We start from the raw sequence: 26,008 nt of genomic DNA, 5'->3' as shown, positions 1-26,008 counted from the left end.
TTGTCACGAGACAATTATTCAGATACACAGACACAACAGTTAACCTAACATGTATGATTCTGGGAGGAAGCATGAGCACGCAGAAAGAAACCAGGACCTTCAGTTTGCTTCAACGTGAAGCACAACTCATAAGAATTGCAGATCATTATGAATGAATGATCTGCAATTTTAGAAAGCACCTGGTAGCATATAATATCAAATACACTGTCAAAGTTTGTGGTTGTACACCACCAAAATCCTGCTAATTAGTATTACCAACAATAATAACATCACTTACAGAATAACTAAAATGTCAATTAATAGTACCATTTTCCAGGTACCAGGAAAGGAAAAGAGAGATCATATTTCTCCCACACTATCAACTCTTTACTGACTCTGTTAAATCCAGAACTTAAAATCCTTCTCCTCACATATAGTAATAAAAGTATCTTTTTATTATATTATCTCAATATAGTGAATACAATACTCTTGACACCTTCTCTACTTTTGAATTTGGCCTTGAAAGTTTTTATAACTCATAAAGTTACAGCTTAGTCAGGTGACCCTGCACTAGACCAAGCTTGCTCAGTGACGTCCCATATTAAACTTATTTAACATATTATTTTAAAGTATTTTTTCTCCACTCAGCTCTTTTCACTCATGTATTGTATGTTATTAACTTCATCCGCTGGTCTGCTGTCCTTTGATCTTTCCAGTTGAGGCAGATGTCTGCCCTTCTGATGGAGGTCTCTTCCTGTTAAAAAGAAGCTCTTCGTCTCGCCCACAGGGGGATCGCTGATTGTTGGCATTTTCTGTCTAATATTGTAGTCTTTACCTTGCAATATAAAGCACCTTGAAATGACTGTTGACGTGATTTCAGTATAGCATATTCATACAGTTCAACTCACAAGCAACAAAGAAAAAGAATTTGCTTCTACAAGTTTATTTTGATACAAAGAAGCAGCTGTTAGGCAGAAATTTTCTTCTGATTACTTCAATACTTTTGGAGTCTACATCATGTTCCACACACTCTGCATTAATTATGTGTCAGCCTAGCACAGTAAGAAGGGAGAAGTGAAGAGCTGTAGTCACAGTTCTGGCACAGCGGTGTAAAACTTTAGAAGAGGCTTTCGACGTCACCCATTTCCACCACTACAGTCTTCAGCTGGGAGTAGTACTCGATGGTCACCTGGCCGTTCTCTCTGCCAAAGCCTGCAGGGATCAGGAGAGAACTGGTTAATTTATTGAGCAAATGCAGCATTTACCTGGACCATGAAAAGCTGACAGCATCTTACCCGACATCTTGTATCCTCCAAACGGCAACTCTATAGGGTTGATGTTGTAATTGTTGATAAAGCAGGTCCCTGCCTCCATACTCGCTGCCACGCGATGGGCTCGAGAAATGTCCCTGTAGGAGAAGGAAAAGAACCGACTTTTATACAGAGAAAAGCAGTCTGTATGCAACTTGAAATTGCTACTGTGCAGTGAATTGGCCGCACTGTGGAGACCTTGAGCCACAGCCAACAGAATGCAATAAACTCATTATCTTAAAAGAGCAAGCCGTCAACAGTTGCACCACACTGCTGACTCACGACAGACTGACCTGGTGAAGACCCCAGAGGCCAGTCCAAAGGTGGTGTTGTTGGCTCTCTGGATCACTTCTTCCTCCGTGTCAAAAGGCAAAACGGACATAACAGGGCCAAAAATCTCCTCCTTCACACAGGTCATGTCGTCTCTGCAGTTATCTGTCGAGAGACTTTGTGTGTTAAAAAACAAAGCTGACTGTGCGTGTGCTGTACCACCATTAACCAAAGTGTTAGACGTACCAAGTACGCATGGCGACATGAAATACCCCCCTTTCAGTTTGGGGTCACTGGGGACAAAGGGATCTCCTCCACAAAGCACTCTGGCTCCCTAGAAATAAATAAATAAATAAATAATTACAAGAGCTATGTTAAAGAATACCCACAGTAATGCAGATTCTTTGTGTTTAACTGAGAAACCACAAACTATTAAAGCTAATTCTCTCCCTCTAATGAAAAGCACCTCTTTCTTGGCCTGACTGACAAATCCCAGCACTTTCTCCAGCTGTGGTTTGCTGATCAGAGGTCCCATCCTGGTGCTCCCGAGCAGGGGGTCACCAACAGGGATGGCCTTGGTCCTCTTGACTACCTCCTCTAGGAACTGTGGCATGATCTCCCGCTGCACAAACACTCTGGTCCCATTGCAGCACACCTGCATATTTCAGCACAAAGTTAATACACCAAAACCTCCAAGAGTCTTGGTTTGCATCAGGCTGCACAGTACACTAAAAGTACATTGTACAGACTCACCTGTCCCTGTGTCAGGAAGTTCGCCATTAGTGCCCCCTTCACTGCATTCTCCAGTTCGCAGTCTTTGAAGATAATGAGAGGAGATTTCCCTCCCAGCTCCAGAGTCACCTGCTTCACACTCTTTGCAGACATTTCCATGACCTGAAAGTAAAGAGAGCAGCCATGGTCTGTGGGCTTGTATAATAAAGTCACCTTTAGCTTAAAATAAAGTAGCAGATCTTTAAGGCTGGTTAGGGTGACCCTCCTCCAGCCTGCAGGAGATCTCCAGAGCAGAACAAGGGCTACTGTTGTCACCTCCAGGGCAGTGTACTCTGAGTCTGGGGACTCTTTTATCCTCCCGCGTCCCCACTGCCTCTCTGCAGTCAGTTTTCTCTTTAGGGGCAAACATATTTGTAACTGACATCGTTTCACTTCTTTGTACGTTCCCTCATGTCAGTTCCTATAACTTCAGATCTTCCTTAAATTTTATCCTATGATTATTTCTTTCTTATACTGAGATGATGACTGTTATTCTTTTATTGGCAAGTTCAAAAATCGCAACTAGAAATGCACATGAGGAATCAACAGTTGCTAAACAGGCGAATCACAGTAGGTTGGGGCTGTGTCCCACAGGAGAATAAATACCCCAATACGTGACTCCAAAAGTGAGCCAATAACCCAACATTCCCATCTTTAATGTCCAAGTCCCCAGCACTAAATTCAGTTTACAGCCTGGTTGAAAATAATAATGAGAAGAAGAAAAAGAATTATTGACTTCTTTGAACCGTTTCAGTTTTGGCAGCTTGCTAACTGCATTCTACCTGCTTGACTTCTGTCTTAAAACAAAACATCATAGCAGCAGACAAAATGCTAATGCTTAACATGGAGACATCACAGTGCCTATGTGCATCTATCATACTCTCTATGTTCTAAACTAAAATATTCTATATTAGTAAACAGATCACATTCCTCTGTATGACAAAAAAAAACAAAACAACTAAGAACAAAATTTACTTGGAAGACCATCAGTGTATCTGGACATTCCAGTTACAGTCCATATGTGGGAAACAATGCTGTACTGGTCTGTGTACCTTTTTGCCTGTAGGAACACTCCCAGTGAAAGAGACTTTAGCGACTTTTGGATGATGGCAGAGCAAGCTGCCGGTCTCTGCTCCACCTTGGACCACACAGAAAAGCCCATCAGGTACCCCAGCCTCTTTGTAGATCTCAGCCAGGATGACAGCAGTCACCGGAGCCATTGGAGAGGGTTTATATACGATGGCATTACCTGAAAACACAACCACAATTAAATCCTGCAAGTTAAGGCCTGCAGAGCTACCTTTGTGAATGGTCACATGAGACAAGACGAACAGATAGAAACAAACTGTACTACAGGCTGATTGATAGGAACGTGTGGTAGAGTCCAGTATTAAACAGGCCAAAAGTAATTTATTAAAAGAACAACATGTTCATCAGTGATGTGACAGAGGCTCTGTGGCTCTGCTGCATTATTTTTAGCAGGCGCTTCCTATTTTAAACTTCCAATCTATTGCTTTTCTCTCTCTACACTCTTGTTTTCCTCCACTCTTTTCTTGCCTCTCACACTTACAGCAAGTTGCAGTTGATGGCTGTCCCTTCCTGGTTGTGTTGGAGGGCTCTTCTTGTTAACAGACCCTCACCAAGTACTGCTCACTGAGGATGTTTTACTGTTTTTTTAAAATATGATATATAAACCTGTTCTCTGTTAAGCTATTCAAGCTAAGCACATGCAAAATAACGAGTTTTTCAAATGTGCATATTTTAACAAAAACAGACACACAGACAAAGACTGACATTTGTTGTTTTGTTTTTTTTCCCCACATCTATGAAAAAAAATCTTTTATAATCTCTCTGGTTTCAGTCCCCTCCTCTCCTACAGTATATGCAGTGTTGGGGAGTAACGGAATACATGTATCACTGTTACGTTTTTAAAATACAAAATATGAGTAGCTGTATTCCGTTACAGTTACCGCTTAAAAAGGGGGTATTCAGAATACAGTTACTTTGTTGAATTAAAGGGATTACACGCGGTCTTTTCCTGTTTCATATGTTAGGCTGTCCTCTCTATTTTTGGGTAATTCCATGCCGTTGGAAACCCAAACAAAACACACATTAAGAGGCTCAAATGTCTGTGTCTCAATCTCGCGTCTCATAATGATGTGAAGAAATATTTTTTTTTAAATGATTTAATATGAAGGCAATAGGCAGAGTGTTACAGGCATCACCCTAAAGAATGTAGCCTCATGGGCAGTGTAGTCCGTGCTGCAGGGAGAATGGACTGCCATACCCGTTATATGTCTGTGAGCGCGAGGGAGGGAGAAAAAGGAGCTGACAAGCTGTCACCGAGCAGAAACGGGAGATGGAAGCATGTAAATATAGTAATAACCACTGCAGCCAAAAAGTTCCGTTGGAGCAGCCTTTCAACGCCTCTCTCTGTCTCTCGCTAGCAAAGTTGATCCAGACAACAAAGTAAAGCTAGTTTTCGGCTACGAGCCCGACACGAACCCGATGTATTAGCCAGAGGTCCCTTTACTACGGTTCGGAGCCGCGGACCTGTTTTATATACGTGTGGAATAGTTTTCTTTCTTTCTTTTTTTTTGCCTGTCCCGTTTGGTTCTTTTGCCATCAGAATTATTGTCTAAAGGCAAAGAAAGATGCCCAATGGATTTACTTTACCAAATGGACCATCCCAGCCTTGCCGTATTGGTCTATTTGATTCACCTTTTATTGTTTATTTTATTTTATTTTCACTTGCTAAATACGGGACAGACTTGACTGGGGAAAAGAAAAGGGAGAAAGAAAGAGGGAAAGAAAAACAGCGGGGAAGAGGAACGGTGATAAAGGGCAAAAAACAAAAAACAACAAAACAAACAGACAAAAAATACATATATCAATCACCTGGATCACCTGTTGAGAAAGAAAAAAGAGAAAACAAGCAAAAAAAAGGCAACAATATAATAAACAACATCATTGCGATGATCTATGTGAATATAACAGTAAATACTAAATATTGAATATTATTGTGCAGCACGTAAGATCGACAGCGCACAGTGTGCTTTGAGGTAAGAGCCAAAAAGGGTGTAGTTTGTTTGTGTGAGCACCTGTGAGCATGAGCGCGCTTGTATTTAAAAGGTTCCTTCATGTAATGATCTGCTAGAGTGTGTGGGGAGCCATAGCCTTGTCCTCCAGGGCATGAAGCAGGTATGGAGGAGAGCCAGGCTCCAGACATCCAGAGGCCCCCAGAACACAAGAGACCAAGGAAGACCAACAGAGGGGCAACCGTGCCACTCTCCCAGAAAGAGCTGAGGAGAGCCCCAGATGAGGGGTCACTCAGCAGCTGCAGAGCAGAAGCCAGAGGGGGTTGCAGTGACGTGCCCGTGAGCTCCGCCGGCAGCCAGCTGTGCCAGAGTGACCGAGCCCCAGGCCCAGAGGCCAAGGGCACCCCACCCCCCGAAGGGGCCCGAGCGAGCCCCAGGCTCCAGGCCCTGACAAGCAGCCACCAGGAGTGAGCCGGTGCTTACCTGGACGCCCATCCCTGGACACAAAGAACCACTAATGAACCGATGTCTGAAGGCATCTGCCACTGGCAGGGGAAGTGGTGGGGGGAGATAGGCCTCCATACCATGGAGGGTCTGAGATGTCCTCAGAGAGGTGGCGTCTGATACCCGACCTGACATATAGACACAGACAAACAGGCTCACACAGATACAGACATCCATTCCCACCCTCATGCTCTCATATGCAATTACTCAGCACTCACCCAACGTGGAGACAGACATAAATAGACACTGCACACACAGTCACACTCCCCAAGCGTACTCTATACCCCAGGTCTAGGTACCCTTGGCCCTAGAGGGGGAAACTGCACCCAGACTCAGGTAGTGTTACCCTTTTCCCTGGGGTGGAGAGAAGCAGACCGCCCCGACTCGGCAGCAGCAGGGAGGCCCCACTTTCCGGACCCCAATCGGATGGCCAACTCCTCCTCCCAGCCCCCCCACCCCAAAAGGCAACAGAGAACGGGAATGTGTGAAGACTCCAAACCTCCCTCCGCCCGCTCATATGTAGTGTTGATGCATGTGTGTTCTAAGGTGCATTTAAAACCCAGGAGGGCATGGAGCCACCTGCCAGAGCAGCAGGTAAGCGTATAGCCCCTCCTGCTAGCCCTCAATGTATACGTGTATTTAAAATTGAAAGGTGGGCAACGATGCCAGGGGTGAGGTTGTACACCCTGATGGTCTTCTAGATGTCGTGTAGCGTGCCCACCCCCAAGATCCTATATGTATGTGTTATGAGAGTGTGAGTAATGTGAATGTCTAAGTTGTGGGATAAAATTGAGGCACAGGCAGCCGGAAAGGGGACAGAGGGGGGGGATGCCTCCCCTGCACCCTGGTGACACACCTTTACCCCAAGGCCCTGCATGCGTGGGTGATTGTGGTAGAGCGGGAAGAGGGAGGCAGCTGGAGATGGGGAGGGAAGGAAGGGAGGGGCAAGTGGCCCCTCCATGGGGCCAGCTCCCCCGCTGACCCCAGTAGGCACCCCCATACTCTGCAACCCACCAGGGAAAGGGGGCCCAGGCCTATCCGGACCGGGGCCCAGTTCAGCAGCACCGCCCGGCCCCACAGAGCCAGGGACAGCCCACACGAACCCACCACAGAGAAAACTGCACCCACCCCATCATCCACTCATCTTCCAGACTACACAAGACAATAGACACCCAGGTTGAGTTCTTCCTCCACCTCTCCTATATCTCCCCCACCTGCAGAGTGAGTTCCTCGAGAGAGGAGACCTTCTGCAAAGATGTAACAGCCCCCCCCCCACCAGTTGAAGAGCCCCCCAGGTGGCTCGATGCACCGGCGGCACCCTGCACCAGGGCTGAGCCCCCATACACCCACCCACCCACAACCCCGGCGACACACCAACCAGGACCCAAGCCCCCAAGGCTCAGCCAGGGCCCAGCCCAGAGACGGAGCAACCCCAGAACCCCCAGCCCGCCCCGGACCCACCCAGGGCAGCCAGGCTACCAGGTCAGTAACCCACGTCCGTCAGCACAGACCCTCCCCTAGCCCCGCTGCACGCAGCCACGAGGAAACCATTACCCTTAACAGGCCATGACCGCAACCCCGGGTTGAGACCTCCAAGGAAGACGCTCCTGGGGAACCCCCCGACGCCCCAAGCCTGTCCCTACCCCCACACCAATCACAACAGCGAAGGTGGGACCAAACTATGACCCCCCCATCCCCACTAGGTGATGGAGCTGATCAAAGGAGCCCAGAGCAATTGATCTGATGTGGTGGCAGAGGCTGTATCAAGACTAATGTAATCTATTAGATCATTTCTATATTGGTTAGAATTAAGATTATTTTTATTTTTCCAGTTCATGAGGACTGTTTTCTTGGCAATGCATAGGGCAGTGAAAACCATATGGGCTATATTCTTTTCTGTAGTGACATAATCTAAACTGCCCAACAAGCACACTAAAGGGGAAGTTGGAATGTTACATTTCAGACACTTTGATAAGTCTTCACATATCTCGCGCCAAAACTTCTGAACTGGTGGACAGAACCAAAGAGCGTGGATGTAATTGTCCGGTGTATTGGCTTGACGGTGTGAGCAGTTGTTGGTAGACATAAAGCCCATCTTGAACATCCGATGACCTGTATAGTGCACTCTATGTAGTATTTTGTATTGAATTAATTGAAGACTGGGATTTCTAATTAAATGAAAGGTTTTTAAGCATATCTGAGACCAGAAGTTTTGGTCTAAGTTAACTGATAAATCCGCTTCCCATTTTGCAATAGGAAGTGATATTGATTCATCTGTTTTAGAAAGCATTCTGTGTATTTTGGAAAGTAATTTTGGGGTTTTAAGAGTAAGAAATTGTACCACACTTGATGGTGTTTGTAGTTTAACTTGACCGGGTTTAAATTTCTTTTTTACTATGGATTTAATTTGTTGATATTCTAAAAATCTTTTCTTGTTCATCCCATATTGTGTAACTAGTCTGTCAAATGGAATAAATTCTGTTCCTAGTTTTCTATATGAGATCGCTGCAAAAGTGCAGCCTTACCTAACGTCCACCCTAATGTTACTTGTTTTATATTAAGATTTAAAAATCTAGTTGGTATTGGTATGGCGAGTAACCTTCAGTAATAGTAATAAATCACACAGCAATAGTACATTCATGTACTTATAAAAAAGCATGATAATATATTAAGTAATCCAGTGTATTCAGAATACGTTACTCTCATTGAGTAACATAACGGAATACGTTACAAAATACATTTTGGGGCATGTATTGTGTAATCTGTAGTGGAATACATTTTAAAAGTAACCTTCCCAACACTGAGTATATATCACAATCCTCTGTTATATAGATTACTGACAGCAGATGATACACATGCTGTTATAAAACTCACCACACGCCAGAGCAGGAGCAGACTTCATTGTTGCAATCACGAAAGGGAAGTTCCATGCACCAATTCCCACACACACACCAAGTGGCTCCCGTCTAGAGTAAGCAAATGCTCCTCCAGGGAGCTGGATATGCTGGCCTGCACCAAAATGACAATACCAAATAACAATAACAATACCAAACGGAGGTTTTTGCACCTTTTGACAAACACAAAAACATTGGTGAACCCACCCGCAAGTGTACCAGCCAGGCCGGCATAGTACTCAATGCTCTTCCAGGAAATGTCAATATTCACCAGAGCCTCAGTGATGGTTTTCCCATTGTTGATCGCTTCCAGCTTCGCAATTTTTTCCCTCCTTTCCTGTTTTTTTTGTTGTTTTTTTTAATATGCATAAAGGAAAAAAAGAACTATTTCAATTGAAGCTCTTCAGTAATTATGTGGAACAAGATGTCTTGTTATAAGATTGTATTGTCTCTCTGTCATTGCATAGACACAAAAAAGGTTAAATTTATTCAAATGCGGCTGCCCGGGGCCAGCTAGAAGGCTCCAAGGTCAAATGGCTCCAAGGTCGAATGGCTGGCTGGAACAACAATTTCTCCCAGATTACAGGACTGTGCTGTGACTCTCTGACCCTATCCTTAAAAGGCCACCTGTGTCGGCTGGAGGACTGTTGACTTTGTTTCTCTTACATTCTACCTCTCTCTGACCTGTCTTCCCAATGTGAATGTTTGTGCTATGTATGTAGCACATACAAAAGGGATCTGCAGGTAACTGTACGTGTAACACGCAACGTGTAATGCACAACTTTGCATGTGACAAATAAAGACTGACTTGATGTAGGCCAGCAGAGAAGGGAGGGGTGCATTTTAATGAATAACTAATGTCTTATTGCAGGCTTCCAACAGTCAACTCCAATTTATATTGCGCAAACACTGAACTAGACAGTTTCCTGGACTGCTGGTGGTTATTACACAACAGCTTGACCGTCTCACCCGGATAATGCGAGCAGCCTCTAACATCACCCGAGCCCTCTCCATGCCTGCCATCTTGCTCCACTTCTGGTAGGCGGCGTAGGCACTCTGTATGGCTTCGTCCACCTCCTCAGCCCCACAGGGCACCATCTGACACAGGACCCGGCCTGCAGAGACCAGAAGAACACCAGGTTAAAGAGCTCTACACCATGCATTTTTCTGTGCATCAAATGTCTTTTCCATTTCCAACCATTGACATTTTAACCTGAATCAGTAAAAACACCCTCACTAACAGTAGTGATCTTCTTTGTGCAACATTAAAATGTAAAACAGACCCTTGCATTGTTTAATCTTCGGATATTTTGATACCTGCCTGTCATTACTGTGCATATTCATTTTACAAATAACCTGAAAGCATGAAATTCAGTCAACTTTATACTAATATCAAGTAAAGGAAAAAAATTGCCCTTTGTTTGTCTACTAGTCTGCACACAGTTAAGGCAAAATGTCTGTGTTACACTACTTAACAGAAGTATGAGCAGAATCTGAGCGTTTCAAATATATGTCAGAAAAACCGCAGGACTTTAAACCACCATCACTTGTTTTATCCAGAATACGTGTCCTTAGCAGGAGCATTAAGGCTAAAGCAGATTTTAAAGAGCAGTATATTCACCAGTTGCAGGCTCAAACACGGGTTCAGCGTTTTTCTCCTCCCTGGGTTTCACTCGTTTTCCACCCCAGAAGTTCAGAGGCTCCGTGATAACCACGGTCCCCGTCGAGGCTCCGGGCATCGAGTCGAGGGTTGACTGGGCCATTTCCAGATACAAAGTCCCTGCAGGGATACAGGGATAAAGTTGGAAAACAGATGTGCAACAATGTGCAGAAGGACTGGAAATGATGGCAAACGCAAGTCACTTACGAAGATTTAGGAGCCAGAACACCACGCCCTCTTCATGCTACCGCCCCGCGTACGGCTCATTTCTGCTTACTCACTCTGACTAAGAGGTCAAAACAACAGATGCAATTTCAGAAGGATGGTTTTTAACACAAGGTGATTTATTTGTTAATACTGGCAGTGTAACGGGTGTAAAGAATAAAAGAACCAGCAGCAGAATCAAAGACAGTATTGTTCTGTCCTCACTAGATGTGGGTTTGACTTAGATTATCCAGTTCGACAGACAGTGAGAAGAAAAGAATGCTTTCGACTCAGATTCTTCTTTACTTTGGTCTGCATCTCTTGTTTACAATGTCATGTTACTTTGAGTTTTCTATACATGGTATCCTTTATCCATTTTCCTCTTTGTCTTTCCTCTCTCTTTTTCTTTTGTGAAACTAAATAAACACAAAACAGATCATTACCTTCTCATTCACTGAGCATACATAATATATTAACTGAGACTGAGTTTTAATGACAACCAGCAACAGCATAAATTTTTAAAGTTGCCTAAATTAAACATAACCTTCAGTGAACTAGCATTATTCTTCACATTACTCCCATTACACATGCATCACAAATCAAATAGTAAGGTTATGTAATGTGCGTGGGCACAGATTTCACCTCTACTGCGCACTTGTATCAAACTAGCTGGGCATAACAAGCTTCCCAAGTACCAACTGTGGCCACAAGAGGGTGCCAAATCATACAAAAGAAAAGCATATTAACACATTCAAGCTATAACAACACAAGTCCTAAATGGAAATCTATGGGAGAACCAGGCAGACGCATTAACTTAACTTAGAGGGATTAAAAAGCTCTTTAAAACATTACGATCAGGGAAGCGAACAAACCTCATTTTAACCAGATTTGTATATTGATTCTATACATGCAGCTTTCATGCTCTAGAGATCGTTTAGATAACGCTTGAAAATCACCGCCCTGGGCACTTCAGTGCTCACCAGTGTTGTTCAGGTTACTTTGAAAAAGTAATTAGTTACAGTTTAGTTACCAATTACAGCTTCAAAAAAGTAACTGAGTTAGTAACTGAGTTACAATATTATGAAAGTAACTAATTACCAGGACATACGGTAAAAGTATAGACGTTACCTGTCTGATGGACATGGTGCAGAGGATATAGAGGAAAATAAAGGAGCAGTCGGTGTAATCCTCGCCCAGCAGGTTGCGGTGTGACAGTCCCTGGATATACGACAGTGGCACAAATGGCAATTTGGCCACAACTCTTCCATCGAAACTGAACGTAACATAAAAAGGCAAAAAGGGAACTTGTTTAAAGCAATGGACTGGACAAGTTACACTTTCTTCTATTTTACCTGATGTGTTTTTTTATGAAAACAGAAAGCTTTTTAACAAAATGTGAAACAGTATTTTACCCTGCAGTAACTTAGTTGAACATGCCCATGAGAGCTGTGAAGCAGAAACCAATGGTGAACATGGATTTCATCCGCACCTACAAAACAAACACTCAGGAATAAACACATTCATTTAACTATAAACATTCAAATTAAACTATATAAGGTTTGACTGGAATGATCAGCGGGCAAAATTTTGACCCGCCTCTCAACTGATTTAAGAACAAAAAAATGCTACAGTTGTTGAAATGAAAACAAAATGGTCATTCTGAAGGGGTCATGTGGGAACTTTTTTCAGATTCAGTTGGCTTTAAATGGAATGACCTCACTAAACTACGATAATTAGACAACCGCAGTATCACACATTAAGCCTGGGCTGCATATTAACTGGAAACAAAACATCTCCCACCATAGACAGGTCTCTGTTGTTCTTCAGCTTCTCCTCTTGCCTTTCTGCAACACATTTATACACAAAACACTGTTATCCAGAGGAGAAGGACTGATCATAAAAGCAGAACACCGGTTTGTTTACAGGTTTCTTACCAATCTTCTCCTTTTGTTGGCGTCCAGCAGATTCAGTTATGGTTTCCTTTTTCTTCTTAACTAGTATCAGAGAGGAAAGAATTAATGCTATTTAGTAGTTGGTATTTAGTAGTTCACTGAGTATATATTCAATAAATTCTAGTATTGTGAGTGACAATCTTAGTTAGCAGTCAATGCGCAGGTTTCGCAGTCCAAAAGTGAAAATAATTTAGATCTGTAGAGTTCAAAGTAGTATCGATACATCTGAACAAACAAGCAGTTTTCATATGAAAATCAACACTATCATCTCATTACAATGTAATGTTTAGTGGGAATTTTCCTGGCATTAACGTGGAGATTACTTTGAAGTAAAAGTATATTTCTAGTTAAATTAAACAGGTAGTGCACACCTTAACATGTTTTTAAGCCGTAAACTACATGATAACAACTATACTTAGACCACAGAAATGAATTCTATTCGGAAATGTTGGCATTTCTACCAAATTTATGACAAAATGCCATCTACTATTTTAAATCATGTCCATGTTAGGAAAGCCAGGGATGACAGTCAACTACTTTGTAATACTTAACACGGTCCCTTCAGCCTCTGCATTTGGGTGGAAGCATAGATGGATTATTGGATGGGAAAAATGGGCACATTAGCTTGAGAATGTTTGTTCATTTGTGCAATGTTATTGTTTTTTTAAATATTGGAATAGGCAGTTTTTTAAACTGCAGTATAATGTAAAATTGTTTAAATATCCTGTTATGAAGCATGTTTGCTATCAGCCTGGTGTTTTAAAACTTTGTCTTTAACATATCCTGTATAATTCCCCTTCCTACCTCTTAAAGTGCCCATAATTTTTAAATGGAGCATCACACTTAATTCATTATAATTCAAAAACTAATGACTGTCATCAGTAAAGTCTCGAAACTGAAGAAAACTGAAGAAACACGGCAAAGCACTCTATGGCTGGCTGTCACATAACTGTGATGCTGTGCTCAGATAAAATACTAACTCAGCTTTCCAAGTCTCCTACCTGTCTGTCCTTGCTGCTGTTGAGCCACAGGTCCTCCCATACCTGCTTGCTGGCCTGAACCCCCACCAACAGTGACCCGCCGTAAGGTTGGACCTCCACTCATCATGGACCCCTGTCCTTGGTGTCCAGCAAAGTAGAATCTAGCCGACTTCAAGGGGCGTAGATCCACTTCCGGTTCACCACTGTCAAAGTAAAAGCCTGCAGGTTAAACATGGCGGAAACGCTATAACCAGGACCTTCAGTTTGCTTCAACATAAAGCACAACTCATAAGAATTGCAGACCATTATGAATGAATGATCTGAAATTTTAGCAAGCACCTGATAGCGTATAATATCAAATACAATGTTAAAGTTTGTGGTTGTACACCACCAAAAGCCTTATTGTATCTACTAATTAGTATTACCAACAATAATAACATCACTTAAAGAATAACTAAAATGTCAACTAATAGTACAATTTTCCAGGTACCAGGAAAGGAAAAGAGAGATCATATTTCTCCCACACTATCAACTCTTTACTGACTCCGTTCAATCCGGAACTTAAAATCCTTCTCCTCACATATAGTAATAAAAGTATCTTTTTATTATATTATCTCAATATAGTGAATACAATACTCTTGACGTCCTCTCTACTTTTGAATTTGGCCTTGAAAGTTTTTATAACTCTTGTATGTTGTATTGTATGTTATTAACTTCATCCGCTGGTCTGCTGTCTTTTGATCTTTCCTGTTGAGGCAGATGTCTGCTCTTCTGATGGAGGTCTCTTCCTGTTAAAAGGAAGCTCTTCATCTCGCCCACAGGGGGATCGCTGGTTGTTGGCATTTTCTGTCTAATATTGTAGTCTTTACCTTGCAATATAAAGCACCTTGAGATGACTGTTGAAGTGATTTCAGTATAGCATATTCATACAGTTCAACTCACAAGCAACAAAGAAAAAGAATTTGCTTCTACAAGTTTATTTTGATACAAAGAAGCAGCTGTCCAAACAACAGTACATAAATGTGACAGCTGTTAGGCAGAAATTTTCTTCTGATTACTTCAATGTTGCACATTTGAGTGTTTATTCAGAAAACCCCAACTTTTAAATCCAGCTATCCTTCACTTACTGATGTAATACTGAAGTACTGAATACTGGGGAAAACAAGTGCTCGGCATCTATACTTGTCTACATCATGTTCCACACACTCTGCATTAATTATGTGTCAGCCTAGCACATTAAGAAGGGAGAAGTGAAGAGCTGTAGTCACAATTCTGGCACAGCGGTGTAAAACTTTAGAAGAGGCTTTCGACGTCACCCATTTCCACCACTACAGTCTTCAGCTGGGAGTAGTACTCGATGGTCACCTGGCCGTTCTCTCTGCCAAAGCCTGCAAGAATCAGGAGAGAACTGGTTAATTTATTGAGCAAATGCAGCATTTACACGGACCATGAAAAGCTGACAGCATCTTACCCGACATCTTGTATCCTCCAAACGGCAACTCTATAGGGTTGATGTTGTAATTGTTGATAAAGCAGGTCCCTGCCTCCATACTCGCAGCCACGCGATGGGCTCGAGAAACGTCCCTGGAGGAGGAGGAAAAGAACCGACTTTTATACAGAGAAAAGCAGTCTGTATGCAACTTGAAATTGCTACTGTGCAGTGAATTGGCCGCACTGTGGAGACCTTGAGCCACAGCCAACAGAATGCAATAAACTCATTATCTTAAAAGAGCAAGCCGTCAACAGTTGCACCACACTGCTGACTCACGACAGACTGACCTGGTGAAGACCCCAGAGGCCAGTCCAAAGGTGGTGTTGTTGGCTCTCTTGATCACTTCTTCCTCCGTGTCAAAAGGCAAAACGGACATGACAGGGCCAAAAATCTCCTCCTTCACACAGGTCATGTCGTCTCTGCAGTTATCTGTGTCGAGAGACTTTGTGTGTTAAAAAACAAAGCTGAGTGTGCGTGTGCTGTACCACCATTAACCAAAGTGTTAGACGTACCAAGTACGCATGGTGACATGAAATATCCCCCTTTCAGTTTGGGGTCACTGGGGACAAAGGGATCTCCTCCACAAAGCACTCTGGCTCCCTAGTAAAAAGATACATAAATAATTACAAGATCTACGTTAAAGGATACCCACAGTAATACAGATTCTTTGTGTTTAACTGAGAAACCACAAACTATTAAAGCTAATTCTCTCCCTCTAATGAAAAGCACCTCTTTCTTGGCCTGACTGACAAATCCCAGCACTTTCTCCAGCTGTGGTTTGCTGATCAGAGGTCCCATCCTGGTGCTCCCGAGCAAGGGGTCACCAACAGGGATGGCCTTGGTCCTCTTGACTACCTCCTCTAGGAACTGTGGCATGATCTCCCGCTGCACAAACACTCTGGTCCCATTGCAGCACACCTGCATATTTCAGCACAAAGTTAATACACCAAAACCTCCAAGAGTCTTGGTTTGCATCAGGCTGCACAGTACACTAAAAGTACATCATACAGACTCACCTGTCCCTGTGTCAGGAAGTTCGCCATTAGTGCCCCCTTCACTGCATTCTCCAGTTCGCAGTCTTTGAAGATAATGAGAGGAGATTTCCCTCCAAGCTCCAGAGTCACCTGCTTCACACTCTTTGCAGACATTTCCATGACCTGAAAGTAAAGAGAGCAGCCATGGTCTGTGGGCTTGTATAATAAAGTCACCTTTAGCTTAAAATAAAGTAGCAGATCTTTAAGGCTGGTTAGGGTGACCCTCCTCCAGCCTGCAGGAGATCTCCAGAGCAGAACAAGTGCTACTGTTGTCACCTCCAGGGCGGTGTACTCTGAGTCTGTCCAATTCATACAACATCCTGAAAGATGAAAAGTGAAGCCAATGCAGAAGTTGTGGAACTCTGGTGGTCACTTAAGGATGACGACTGATTTAGATTTCTGCAGAAAATCTTTGTAGAGCCAGCGGCATTAACGCTTGTTTCAGGTACATTATGTGTTAACCACAGTGTGTTTGCATCCTAATGTTTTATATGCAGTACCAGTTGACTGAAACAAAACTCTGGGACTCTTTTATCCTCCCGCCTCCCCACTGCCTCTCTGCAGTCAGTTTTCTCTTTAGGGGCAAACATATTTGTAACTGACATCGTTTCACTTCTTTGTACGTTCCCTCATGTCAGTTCCTATAACTTCAGATCTTTCTTAAATTTTATCCTATGATTATTTCTTTCTTATACTGAGATGATGACTGTTTTTTTATTGGCAAGTTCAAAAATCGCAACTAGAAATGCACATGAGGAATCAACAGTTGCTAAACAGGCGAATCACACTAGGTCGGGGCTGTGTCCCACAGGAGAATAAATACCCCAATACGTGACTCCAAAAGTGAGCCAATAACCCTACATTCCCATCTTTAATGTCCAAGTCCCCAGCACTAAATTCAGTTTACAGCCTGGTTGAAAATAATAATGAGAAGAAGAAAAAGAATTATTGACTTCTTTGAACCGTTTCAGTTTTGGCAGCTTGCTAACTGCATTCTACCTGCTTGACTTCTGTCTTAAAACAAAACATCATAGCAGCAGACCAAATGCTAATGCTTAACATGGAGACATGACAGTGCCTATGTGCATCTATCATACTCTCTATGTTCTAAACTAAAATATTCTATATTAGTAAACAGATCACATTCCTCTGTATGACAAAAAAAAACAAACAACTAAGAACAAAATTTACTTGGAAGACCATCAGTGTATCTGGACATTCCAGTTACAGTCCATATGTGGGAAACAATGCTGTACTGGTCTGTGTACCTTTTTGCCTGTAGGAACACTCCCCGTGAAAGAGACTTTAGCGACTTTTGGATGATGGCAGAGCAAGCTGCCGGTCTCTGCTCCACCTTGGACCACACAGAAAAGCCCATCAGGTACCCCAGCCTCTTTGTAGATCTCAGCCAGGATGACGGCAGTCACCGGAGCCATTGGAGAGGGTTTATATACCATGGCATTACCTGAAAAACACAACCACAATTAAATCCTGCAAGTTAAGGCCTGCAGAGCCATCTTTGTGAATGGTCACATGAGACAAGACGAACAGATAGAAACAAACTGTACAACAGGCTGATTGATAGGAACGTGTGGTAGAGTCCAGTATTAAACAGGCCAAAAGTAATTTATTAAAAGAATAACATGTTCATCAGTGATGTGACAGAGGCTCTGTGGCTCTCCTACATTATTTTTAGCAGGCGCTTCCTATTTTAAACTTCCAATCTATTGCTTTTCTCTCTCTGCACTCTTATTTTTCTCCACTCTTTTCTTGCCTCTCACACTCACAGCAAGTTGCAGTTGATGGCTGTCCCTTCCTGGTTGTGTTGGAGGGCTCTTCTTGTTAACAGCCCCTTACCAAGTACTGCTCACTGAGGATGTTTTACTGTTTTTTTAAAATATGATATATAAACCTGTTCTCTGTTAAGCTATTCAAGCTAAGCACATGCAAAAGAACTAGTTAGCAAAAGAATTAGTTTTTCAAATGTGAATAATTTTACAAAAACAGACACACAGACAAAGACGGACATTTGTTCTTTTGTTTTTTTCCCCCACATCTATGAAAAAGTATATCTTCTCTAGTCTGTCTTGTTTCAGTCCCCTGCTCTCCTATATGTCGCAATCCTCTGTTGTGCAGATTACTGACAGCAGATGATACACATGCTATTATAAAACTCACCACACGCCAGAGCAGGAGCAGACTTCAATGTTGTAATCAGGAAAGGGAAGTTCCATGCACCAATTCCCACACACACACCAAGTGGCTCCCGTCTAGAGTAAGCAAATGCTCCTCCAGGGAGCTGGATATGCTGGCCTGCACCAAAATGACAATACCAAATAACAATAACAATACCAAACGGAGGTTTTTGCAACTTTTGATAAACACAGAAGCATTGGTGCACCCACCCGCAAGTGTACCAGCCAGGCCAGCATAGTACTCAATGCTCTTCCAGGAAAAGTCTATATTTCCCAGAGCCTCAGTGATGGTTTTCCCATTGTTGATCACTTCCAGCTTTGCAATTTTTTCCCTCCTTTCCTGTTTTTTTTAAATATGCATAAAGGGAAAAAAAAGAACTATTTCAATTGAAGCTCTTCAGTAAATATGTGGAACAAGATGTCTGGTTTTAAGATTGTATTGTCTCTTTATCATTGCATAGACACAAAAAAGGTTAAACTGATTCAAATGCGGCTGCCCGGGCCCAGCTAGTGGTATGTTTCCCTCAAAAATGAAAATAGCAAACGTTATTCCAATCCATAAAAACAGAGAGAGATGTCAATTGACCAATTACAGGCCAATATCTCTACTCCCACAGTTCTCAAAAATTTTAGAAAAGTTATTTGTTAATAGACTTGATAAATATATTGAGAAGCATAATCTCCTAAGTGATAACCAATATGGATTTAGAGCGAAAAGGTCCACTTGGATGGCAGTGATGTAACTTGTAGAAGGGATATCTACTGCAATAGATAATAAGGAATATACTGTTGGTGTTTTTATAGACTTAAAAAAGGCGTTTGATGCAATTGATTATTCTATATTAATGGATAAACTAGAGAGATATGGTATAAGAGGGATGGCATACAAGTGGATGAAAAGTTACCTGGATGACAGATATCAATATGTCGATATCAATAATGTAAAATCTAATCAGTTGAAGGTAACTTGTGGCGTTCCTCAGGGCTCTGTGCTGGGCCCTAAATTATTCATATTATATATAAATGACATATGTAGTGTTTAAAAACTGTTAAAATGTGTATTGTTTGCTGATGATACCACTCTGTATTGCTCAGCTAAAAACCTAGAACAGCTTCTGACTACAGTGGAAAAGGAGTTAAATATATTAAAAAACTGTTTTGATATAAATAAGTTATCATTAAATATAAACAAAACAAAATGTATTATTTTTGGCATTAGACAAATGAAAAACATATCTAATGTATCTATCTGATAAGCTTAGCTGGAAGTCTCATATAAACCATGTGAAAACAAAAATTTCAAAAACCATTGCTATTCTCTACAAAACAAAGCAAGTCCTGAACAAGAAATCATTATACACACTTTACTGTTCTCTGTTGCTTCCATATATGACTTATTGTCTGGAGATATGGGGTAATGCATATAAAATAAATACTCTTCCTATTTTCAAGTTACAAAAAAGAGCTATAAGAATTATAAATCAATCAAACTACATAGAACCAACTAACATTTTGTTTATGAATCTGAATACCCTGAAATTTTATGATTTAGTTGAATATAAAATGGCACAGATAATGTATAAAGCACAAAATAACTTGCTTTGCCGCAGTACTCAGAAGCTGTTTAAAGTCAGAGAGAGTCAATATGACTTAAGGGGAACAGATTTCTTTTAAAAAAAACAAGATAAGGACAAACATAAAGCAGAGATGTGTTTCTGTTAGAGGAGTTAACCTGTGGAATAATTATGACAGTGATTTAAAAAGGTGTAGTTCATTTTCCTTGTTTAAAAACATGTTTAAAAATAGAGTATTAGAAAAATATATAAATCAAGAATGAAAAGAGCAAAAATAATAATACTGAAACCCTTGGTTGTTTTGCTTTGATTATTTTAATGAAATTTAATTTAATGTAGTTACTCATCTAAGGTGGAAAGTTTGTTTTGTTTTGTTTTTTGTTTGTTTGCTTTGTTTTGTTTTATTCTTTGCTTCGAGCCCTATGTACATGCGCTGCATGCTAAAAGATCTTTTGTTAAAAGGGTTGGCGTAACAAGCATATGCTTCAGCCAGTACCTTTTGATTAGCCTTGCCTCGTGCTTTCTTGCTTTGTGGTAATCTTTATTCTGTATTCACTGAGATATTTGAATGCTATTCAATAAATCGATCAATAATTTAAATAAATAAATAAAAAATAAAATAAAATAAAATTTAAATTTTAGCTAGAAGGCTCCAAGGTCAAATGGCTCCAAGGTTGAATGGCTGGCTGGAACAACAATTTCTCCCAGATTACAGGACTGTGCTGTGACTCTCTGACCCTATCCTTAAAAGGCCACCTGTGTCGGCTGGAGGACTGTTGACTTTCGCTTAACCAGGTGAAAGGATACTCTCTCTCAATATAACACGGGACACACACACACACACATACGCATGTACACTGACACAGACACACACTCACTCCCCTCCCCCTTCCAAGCGCCTTCGATGCTTACTTCCACCCGATGAAGACGGCGGGTCTGCGTCCCGCGCTGGAGAATAACTGCAGGACAGGATGACTGTTGTCTACACTGGCTCACCCATGTCACGTCCTTTTTACATGGTGTAAGATGTGAAGATCCATGTGCTTTTCTGAGCTGAGCTGGGGGGGTTTTATTACTGTTCTCAAACTGCTCTCCCACTAGGAGCTCAGTTTGAGCAGAGATCTTTTTTTCTCCTCTTGTCCCTGATGTTGGGTATTCCTCTTTGTTTCTCTTACATTCTACCTCTCTCTGACCTGTCTTCCCAATGTGAATGTTTGTGCTATGTATGTATGGTCGGAAGGGATCTGCAGGTAACTGTACGTGTAACACGCAACGTGTAATGCACAACTTTGCATGTGACAAATAAAGACTGACTTGATCGAGGCCAGCAGAGAAGGGAGGGGTGCATTTTAATGAATAACTAATGTCTTATTGCAGGCTTCCAACAGTCAACTCCAATTTATATTGCACAAACACTGAACTAGACAGTTTCCTGGACTGCTGGTGGTTATTATACAACAGCTTGGCCGCCTCACCCGGATAATGCGAGCAGCCTCTAACATCACCCGAGCCCTCTCCATGCCTGCCATCTTGCTCCACTTCTGGTAGGCGGCGTAGGCACTCTGTATGGCTTCGTCCACCTCCTCGGCCCCACAGGGCACCATCTGACACAGGACCCGGCCTGCAGAGACCAGAAGAACACCAGGTTAAAGAGCTCTACACCATGCATTTTTTCTGTGCATCAAATCTCTTTTCCATTTCCAACCATTGACATTTTAACCTGAATCAGTAAAAACACCCTCACTAACAGTAGTGATCTTCTTTGTGCAACATTAAAATGTAAAACAGACCCTTGCATTGTTTAATCTTCAGATATTTTGATACCTGCCTGTCATTACTGTGCATATTCATTTTATAAATAACCTGAAAGCATGAAATTCAGTCAACTTTATACTAATATCAAGTAAAGGAAAAAAATAGCCCTTTGTTTGTCTACTAGTCTGCACACAGTTAAGGCAAAATGTCTGTGTTACACTACTTAACAGAAGTATGAGCAGAATCTGAGCGTTTCAAATATATGTCAGAAAAACCGCAGGCCTTTAAACCACCATCACTTGTTTTATCCAGAATACGTGTCCTTAGCAGGAGCATTAAGGCTAAAGCAGATTTTAAAGAGCAGTATATTCACCAGTTGCAGGCTCAAACACGGGCTCAGCGTTTTTCTCCTCCCTGGGTTTCACTCGTTTTCCACCCCAGAAGTTCAGAGGCTCCGTGATAACCACGGTCCCCGTCGAGGCTCCAGGCATCGAGTCGAGGGTTGACTGGGCCATTTCCAGATACAAAGCGCCTGCAGGGATACAGGGATAAAGTTGGAAAACAGATGTGCAACAATGTGCAGAAGGACTGGAAATGATGGCAAACGCAAGTCACTTACGAAGATTTAGCAGCCAGAACACCACGCCCTCTTCATGCTACCACCCCACGTACGGCTCATTTCTGCTGACTCACTCTGACTAAGAGGTCAAAACAACAGATGCAATTTCAGAAGGATGGTTTTTAACACAAGGTGATTTATTTGTTAATACTGGCAGTGTAACGGGTGTAAAGAATAAAAGAACCAGCAGCAGAATCAAAGACAGTATTGTTCTGTCCTCACTAGATGTGGGTTTGACTTAGATTATCCAGTTCGACAGACAGTGAGAAGAAAAGAATGCTTTCGACTCAGATTCTTCTTTACTTTGGTCTGCATCTCTTGTTTACAATGTCATGTTACTTTGAGTTTTCTATACATGGTATCCTTTATCCATTTTCCTCTTTGTCTTTCCTCTCTCTTTTTCTTTTGTGAAACTAAATAAACACAAAACAGATCATTACCTTCTCATTCACTGAGCATACATAATATATTAACTGAGACTGAGTTTTAATGACAACCAGCAACAGCATAAATTTTTAAAGTTGCCTAAATTAAACATAACCTTCAGTGAACTAGCATTATTCTTCACATTACTCCCATTACACATGCATCACAAATCAAATAGTAAGGTTATGTAATGTGCGTGGGCACAGATTTCACCTCATACTGCGCAGTTGTATCAAACTAGCTGGGCATAACAAGCTTCCCAAGTACCAACTGTGGCCACAAGAGGGTGCCAAATCATACAAAAGAAAAGCATATTAACACATTCAAGCTATAACAACACAAGTCCTAAATGGAAATCTATGGGAGAACCAGGCAGACGCATTAACTTAACTTAGAGGGATTAAAAAGCTCTTTAAAACATTACGATCGGGGAAGCGAACAAACCTCATTTTAACCAGATTTGTATGTTGATTCTATACATGCAGCTTTCATGCTCTAGAGATCGTTTAGATAACGCTTGAAAATCACCGCCCTGGGCACTTCAGTGCTCACCAGTGTTGTTCAGGTTACTTTGAAAAAGTAATTAGTTACAGTTTAGTTACCAATTACAGCTTCAAAAAAGTAACTGAGTTAGTAACTGAGTTACAATATTATAAAAGTAACTAATTACCAGGACATACGGTAAAAGTATAGACGTTACCTGTCTGATGGACATGGTGCAGAGGATATAGAGGAAAATAAAGGAGCAGTCGGTGTAATCCTCGCCCAGCAGGTTGCGGTGTGACAGTCCCTGGATATACGACAGTGGCACAAATGGCAATTTGGCCACAACTCTTCCATCGAAACTGAACGTAACATAAAAAGGCAAAAAGGGAACTTGTTTAAAGCAATGGACTGGACAAGTTACACTTTCTTCTATTTTACCTGATGTGTTTTTTTTATGAAAACAGAAAGCTTTTTAACAAAATGTGAAACAGTATTTTACCCTGCAGTAACTTAGTTGAACATGCCCATGAGAGCTGTGAAGCAGAAACCAATGGTGAACATGGATTTCATCCGCACCTACAAAACAAACACTCAGGAATAAACACATTCATTTAACTATAAACATTCAAATTAAACTATATAAGGTTTGACTGGAATGATCAGCGGGCAAAATTTTGACCCGCCTCTCAACTGATTTAAGAACAAAAAAATGCTACAGTTGTTGAAATGAAAACAAAATGGTCATTCTGAAGGGGTCATGTGGGAACTTTTTTCAGATTCAGTTGGCTTTAAATGGAATGACCTCACTAAACTACGATAATTAGACAACCGCAGTATCACACATTAAGCCTGGGCTGCATATTAACTGGAAACAAAACATCTCCCACCATAGACAGGTCTCTGTTGTTCTTCAGCTTCTCCTCTTGCCTTTCTGCAACACATTTATACACAAAACACTGTCATCAAGAGGAGAAGAACTGATCATAAAAGCAGAACACCGGTTTGTTTACAGGTTTCTTACCAATCTTCTCCTTTTGTTGGCGTCCAGCAGATTCAGTTATGGTTTCCTTTTTCTTCTTAACTAGTATCAGAGAGGAAAGAATTAATGCTATTTAGTAGTTGGTATTTAGTAGTTCACTGAGTATATATTCAATAAATTCTAGTATTGTGAGTGACAATCTTAGTTAGCAGTCAATGCGCAGGTTTCGCAGTCCAAAAGTGAAAATAATTTAGATCTGTAGAGTTCAAAGTAGTATCGATACATCTGAACAAACAAGCAGTTTTCATATGAAAATCAACACTATCATCTCATTACAATGTAATGTTTAGTGGGAATTTTCCTGGCATTAACGTGGAGATTACTTTGAAGTAAAAGTATATTTCTAGTTAAATTAAACAGGTAGTGCACACCTTAACATGTTTTTAAGCCGTAAACTACATGATAACAACTATACTTAGACCACAGAAATGAATTCTATTCGGAAATGTTGGCATTTCTACCAAATTTATGACAAAATGCCATCTACTATTTTAAATCATGTCCATGTTAGGAAAGCCAGGGATGACAGTCAACTACTTTGTAATACTTAACACGGTCCCTTCAGCCTCTGCATTTGGGTGGAAGCATAGATGGATTATTGGATGGGAAAAATGGGCACATTAGCTTGAGAATGTTTGTTCATTTGTGCAATGTTATTGTTTTTTTAAATATTGGAATAGGCAGTTTTTTAAACTGCAGTATAATGTAAAATTGTTTAAATATCCTGTTATGAAGCATGTTTGCTATCAGCCTGGTGTTTTAAAACTTTGTCTTTAACATATCCTGTATAATTCCCCTTCCTACCTCTTAAAGTGCCCATAATTTTTAAATGGAGCATCACACTTAATTCATTATAATTCAAAAACTAATGACTGTCATCAGTAAAGTCTCGAAACTGAAGAAAACTGAAGAAACACGGCAAAGCACTCTATGGCTGGCTGTCACATAACTGTGATGCTGTGCTCAGATAAAATACTAACTCAGCTTTCCAAGTCTCCTACCTGTCTGTCCTTGCTGCTGTTGAGCCACAGGTCCTCCCATACCTGCTTGCTGGCCTGAACCCCCACCAACAGTGACCCGCCGTAAGGTTGGACCTCCACTCATCATGGACCCCTGTCCTTGGTGTCCAGCAAAGTAGAATCTAGCCGACTTCAAGGGGCGTAGATCCACTTCCGGTTCACCACTGTCAAAGTAAAAGCCTGCAGGTTAAACATGGCGGAAACGCTATAACCAGGACCTTCAGTTTGCTTCAACATAAAGCACAACTCATAAGAATTGCAGACCATTATGAATGAATGATCTGAAATTTTAGCAAGCACCTGATAGCGTATAATATCAAATACAATGTTAAAGTTTGTGGTTGTACACCACCAAAAGCCTTATTGTATCTACTAATTAGTATTACCAACAATAATAACATCACTTAAAGAATAACTAAAATGTCAACTAATAGTACAATTTTCCAGGTACCAGGAAAGGAAAAGAGAGATCATATTTCTCCCACACTATCAACTCTTTACTGACTCCGTTCAATCCGGAACTTAAAATCCTTCTCCTCACATATAGTAATAAAAGTATCTTTTTATTATATTATCTCAATATAGTGAATACAATACTCTTGACGTCCTCTCTACTTTTGAATTTGGCCTTGAAAGTTTTTATAACTCTTGTATGTTGTATTGTATGTTATTAACTTCATCCGCTGGTCTGCTGTCTTTTGATCTTTCCTGTTGAGGCAGATGTCTGCTCTTCTGATGGAGGTCTCTTCCTGTTAAAAGGAAGCTCTTCATCTCGCCCACAGGGGGATCGCTGGTTGTTGGCATTTT

At 41.4% G+C, this 26,008-nt stretch overlaps 3 protein-coding genes and 1 pseudogene across 4 annotated transcripts; all 4 read right to left on the bottom strand.

The window, feature by feature from the left end:
* Positions 1-987: 987 nt before the first annotated feature.
* Positions 988-10,548, bottom strand: LOC100707441 (aldehyde dehydrogenase family 9 member A1). The gene is made up of 11 exons (XM_019351521.2): positions 10,388-10,548; positions 9,736-9,881; positions 8,974-9,103; positions 8,747-8,881; positions 3,383-3,579; positions 2,313-2,453; positions 2,026-2,214; positions 1,806-1,893; positions 1,583-1,724; positions 1,275-1,387; positions 988-1,191 (listed from the first exon to the last, which is right to left on the bottom strand). Exons 1-11 carry the CDS (start codon positions 10,527-10,529, stop codon positions 1,097-1,099), a joined length of 1,518 nt encoding a protein of 505 aa, XP_019207066.1. The 5' UTR covers positions 10,530-10,548; the 3' UTR covers positions 988-1,096.
* Positions 10,549-10,684: 136 nt separating this feature from the next.
* Positions 10,685-13,931, bottom strand: LOC100693320 (calcium load-activated calcium channel). 2 transcript variants are annotated; one of them, XM_025903125.1, is made up of 6 exons: positions 13,584-13,781; positions 12,565-12,624; positions 12,431-12,474; positions 12,043-12,076; positions 11,759-11,903; positions 10,685-10,712 (listed from the first exon to the last, which is right to left on the bottom strand). In XM_025903125.1, exons 1-6 carry the CDS (start codon positions 13,687-13,689, stop codon positions 10,700-10,702), a joined length of 402 nt encoding a protein of 133 aa, XP_025758910.1. In that variant the 5' UTR covers positions 13,690-13,781; the 3' UTR covers positions 10,685-10,699. The 2 variants fall into 2 exon arrangements, with proteins under 2 accessions (XP_025758910.1, XP_025758911.1); XM_025903126.1 differs by lacking the exon at positions 10,685-10,712 and having other exon boundaries at positions 11,817-11,903; positions 12,043-12,119; positions 13,584-13,931.
* A 592-nt stretch (positions 13,932-14,523) lies between these two features.
* Positions 14,524-23,421, bottom strand: LOC109196929 (aldehyde dehydrogenase family 9 member A1). The gene is made up of 13 exons (XM_019351519.2): positions 23,358-23,421; positions 22,232-22,310; positions 21,986-22,144; positions 21,333-21,478; positions 18,494-18,623; positions 18,267-18,401; positions 17,357-17,553; positions 16,071-16,211; positions 15,784-15,972; positions 15,567-15,654; positions 15,342-15,483; positions 15,034-15,146; positions 14,524-14,950 (listed from the first exon to the last, which is right to left on the bottom strand). The coding sequence occupies exons 3-13, from the start codon at positions 22,125-22,127 to the stop codon at positions 14,856-14,858; spliced, it is 1,518 nt and encodes a 505-aa protein (XP_019207064.1). The 5' UTR covers positions 22,128-22,144; positions 22,232-22,310; positions 23,358-23,421; the 3' UTR covers positions 14,524-14,855.
* Positions 22,232-25,977, bottom strand: LOC109194547 (calcium load-activated calcium channel-like; annotated as a pseudogene).
* Positions 25,978-26,008: the final 31 nt, after the last annotated feature.

This window comes from Oreochromis niloticus, linkage group LG23, assembly GCF_001858045.2.
Source record: "Oreochromis niloticus isolate F11D_XX linkage group LG23, O_niloticus_UMD_NMBU, whole genome shotgun sequence".
NCBI classification, from domain to species: Eukaryota; Metazoa; Chordata; class Actinopteri; order Cichliformes; family Cichlidae; genus Oreochromis; species Oreochromis niloticus.
This window is presented reverse-complemented; position numbering and strand designations above follow the sequence as displayed.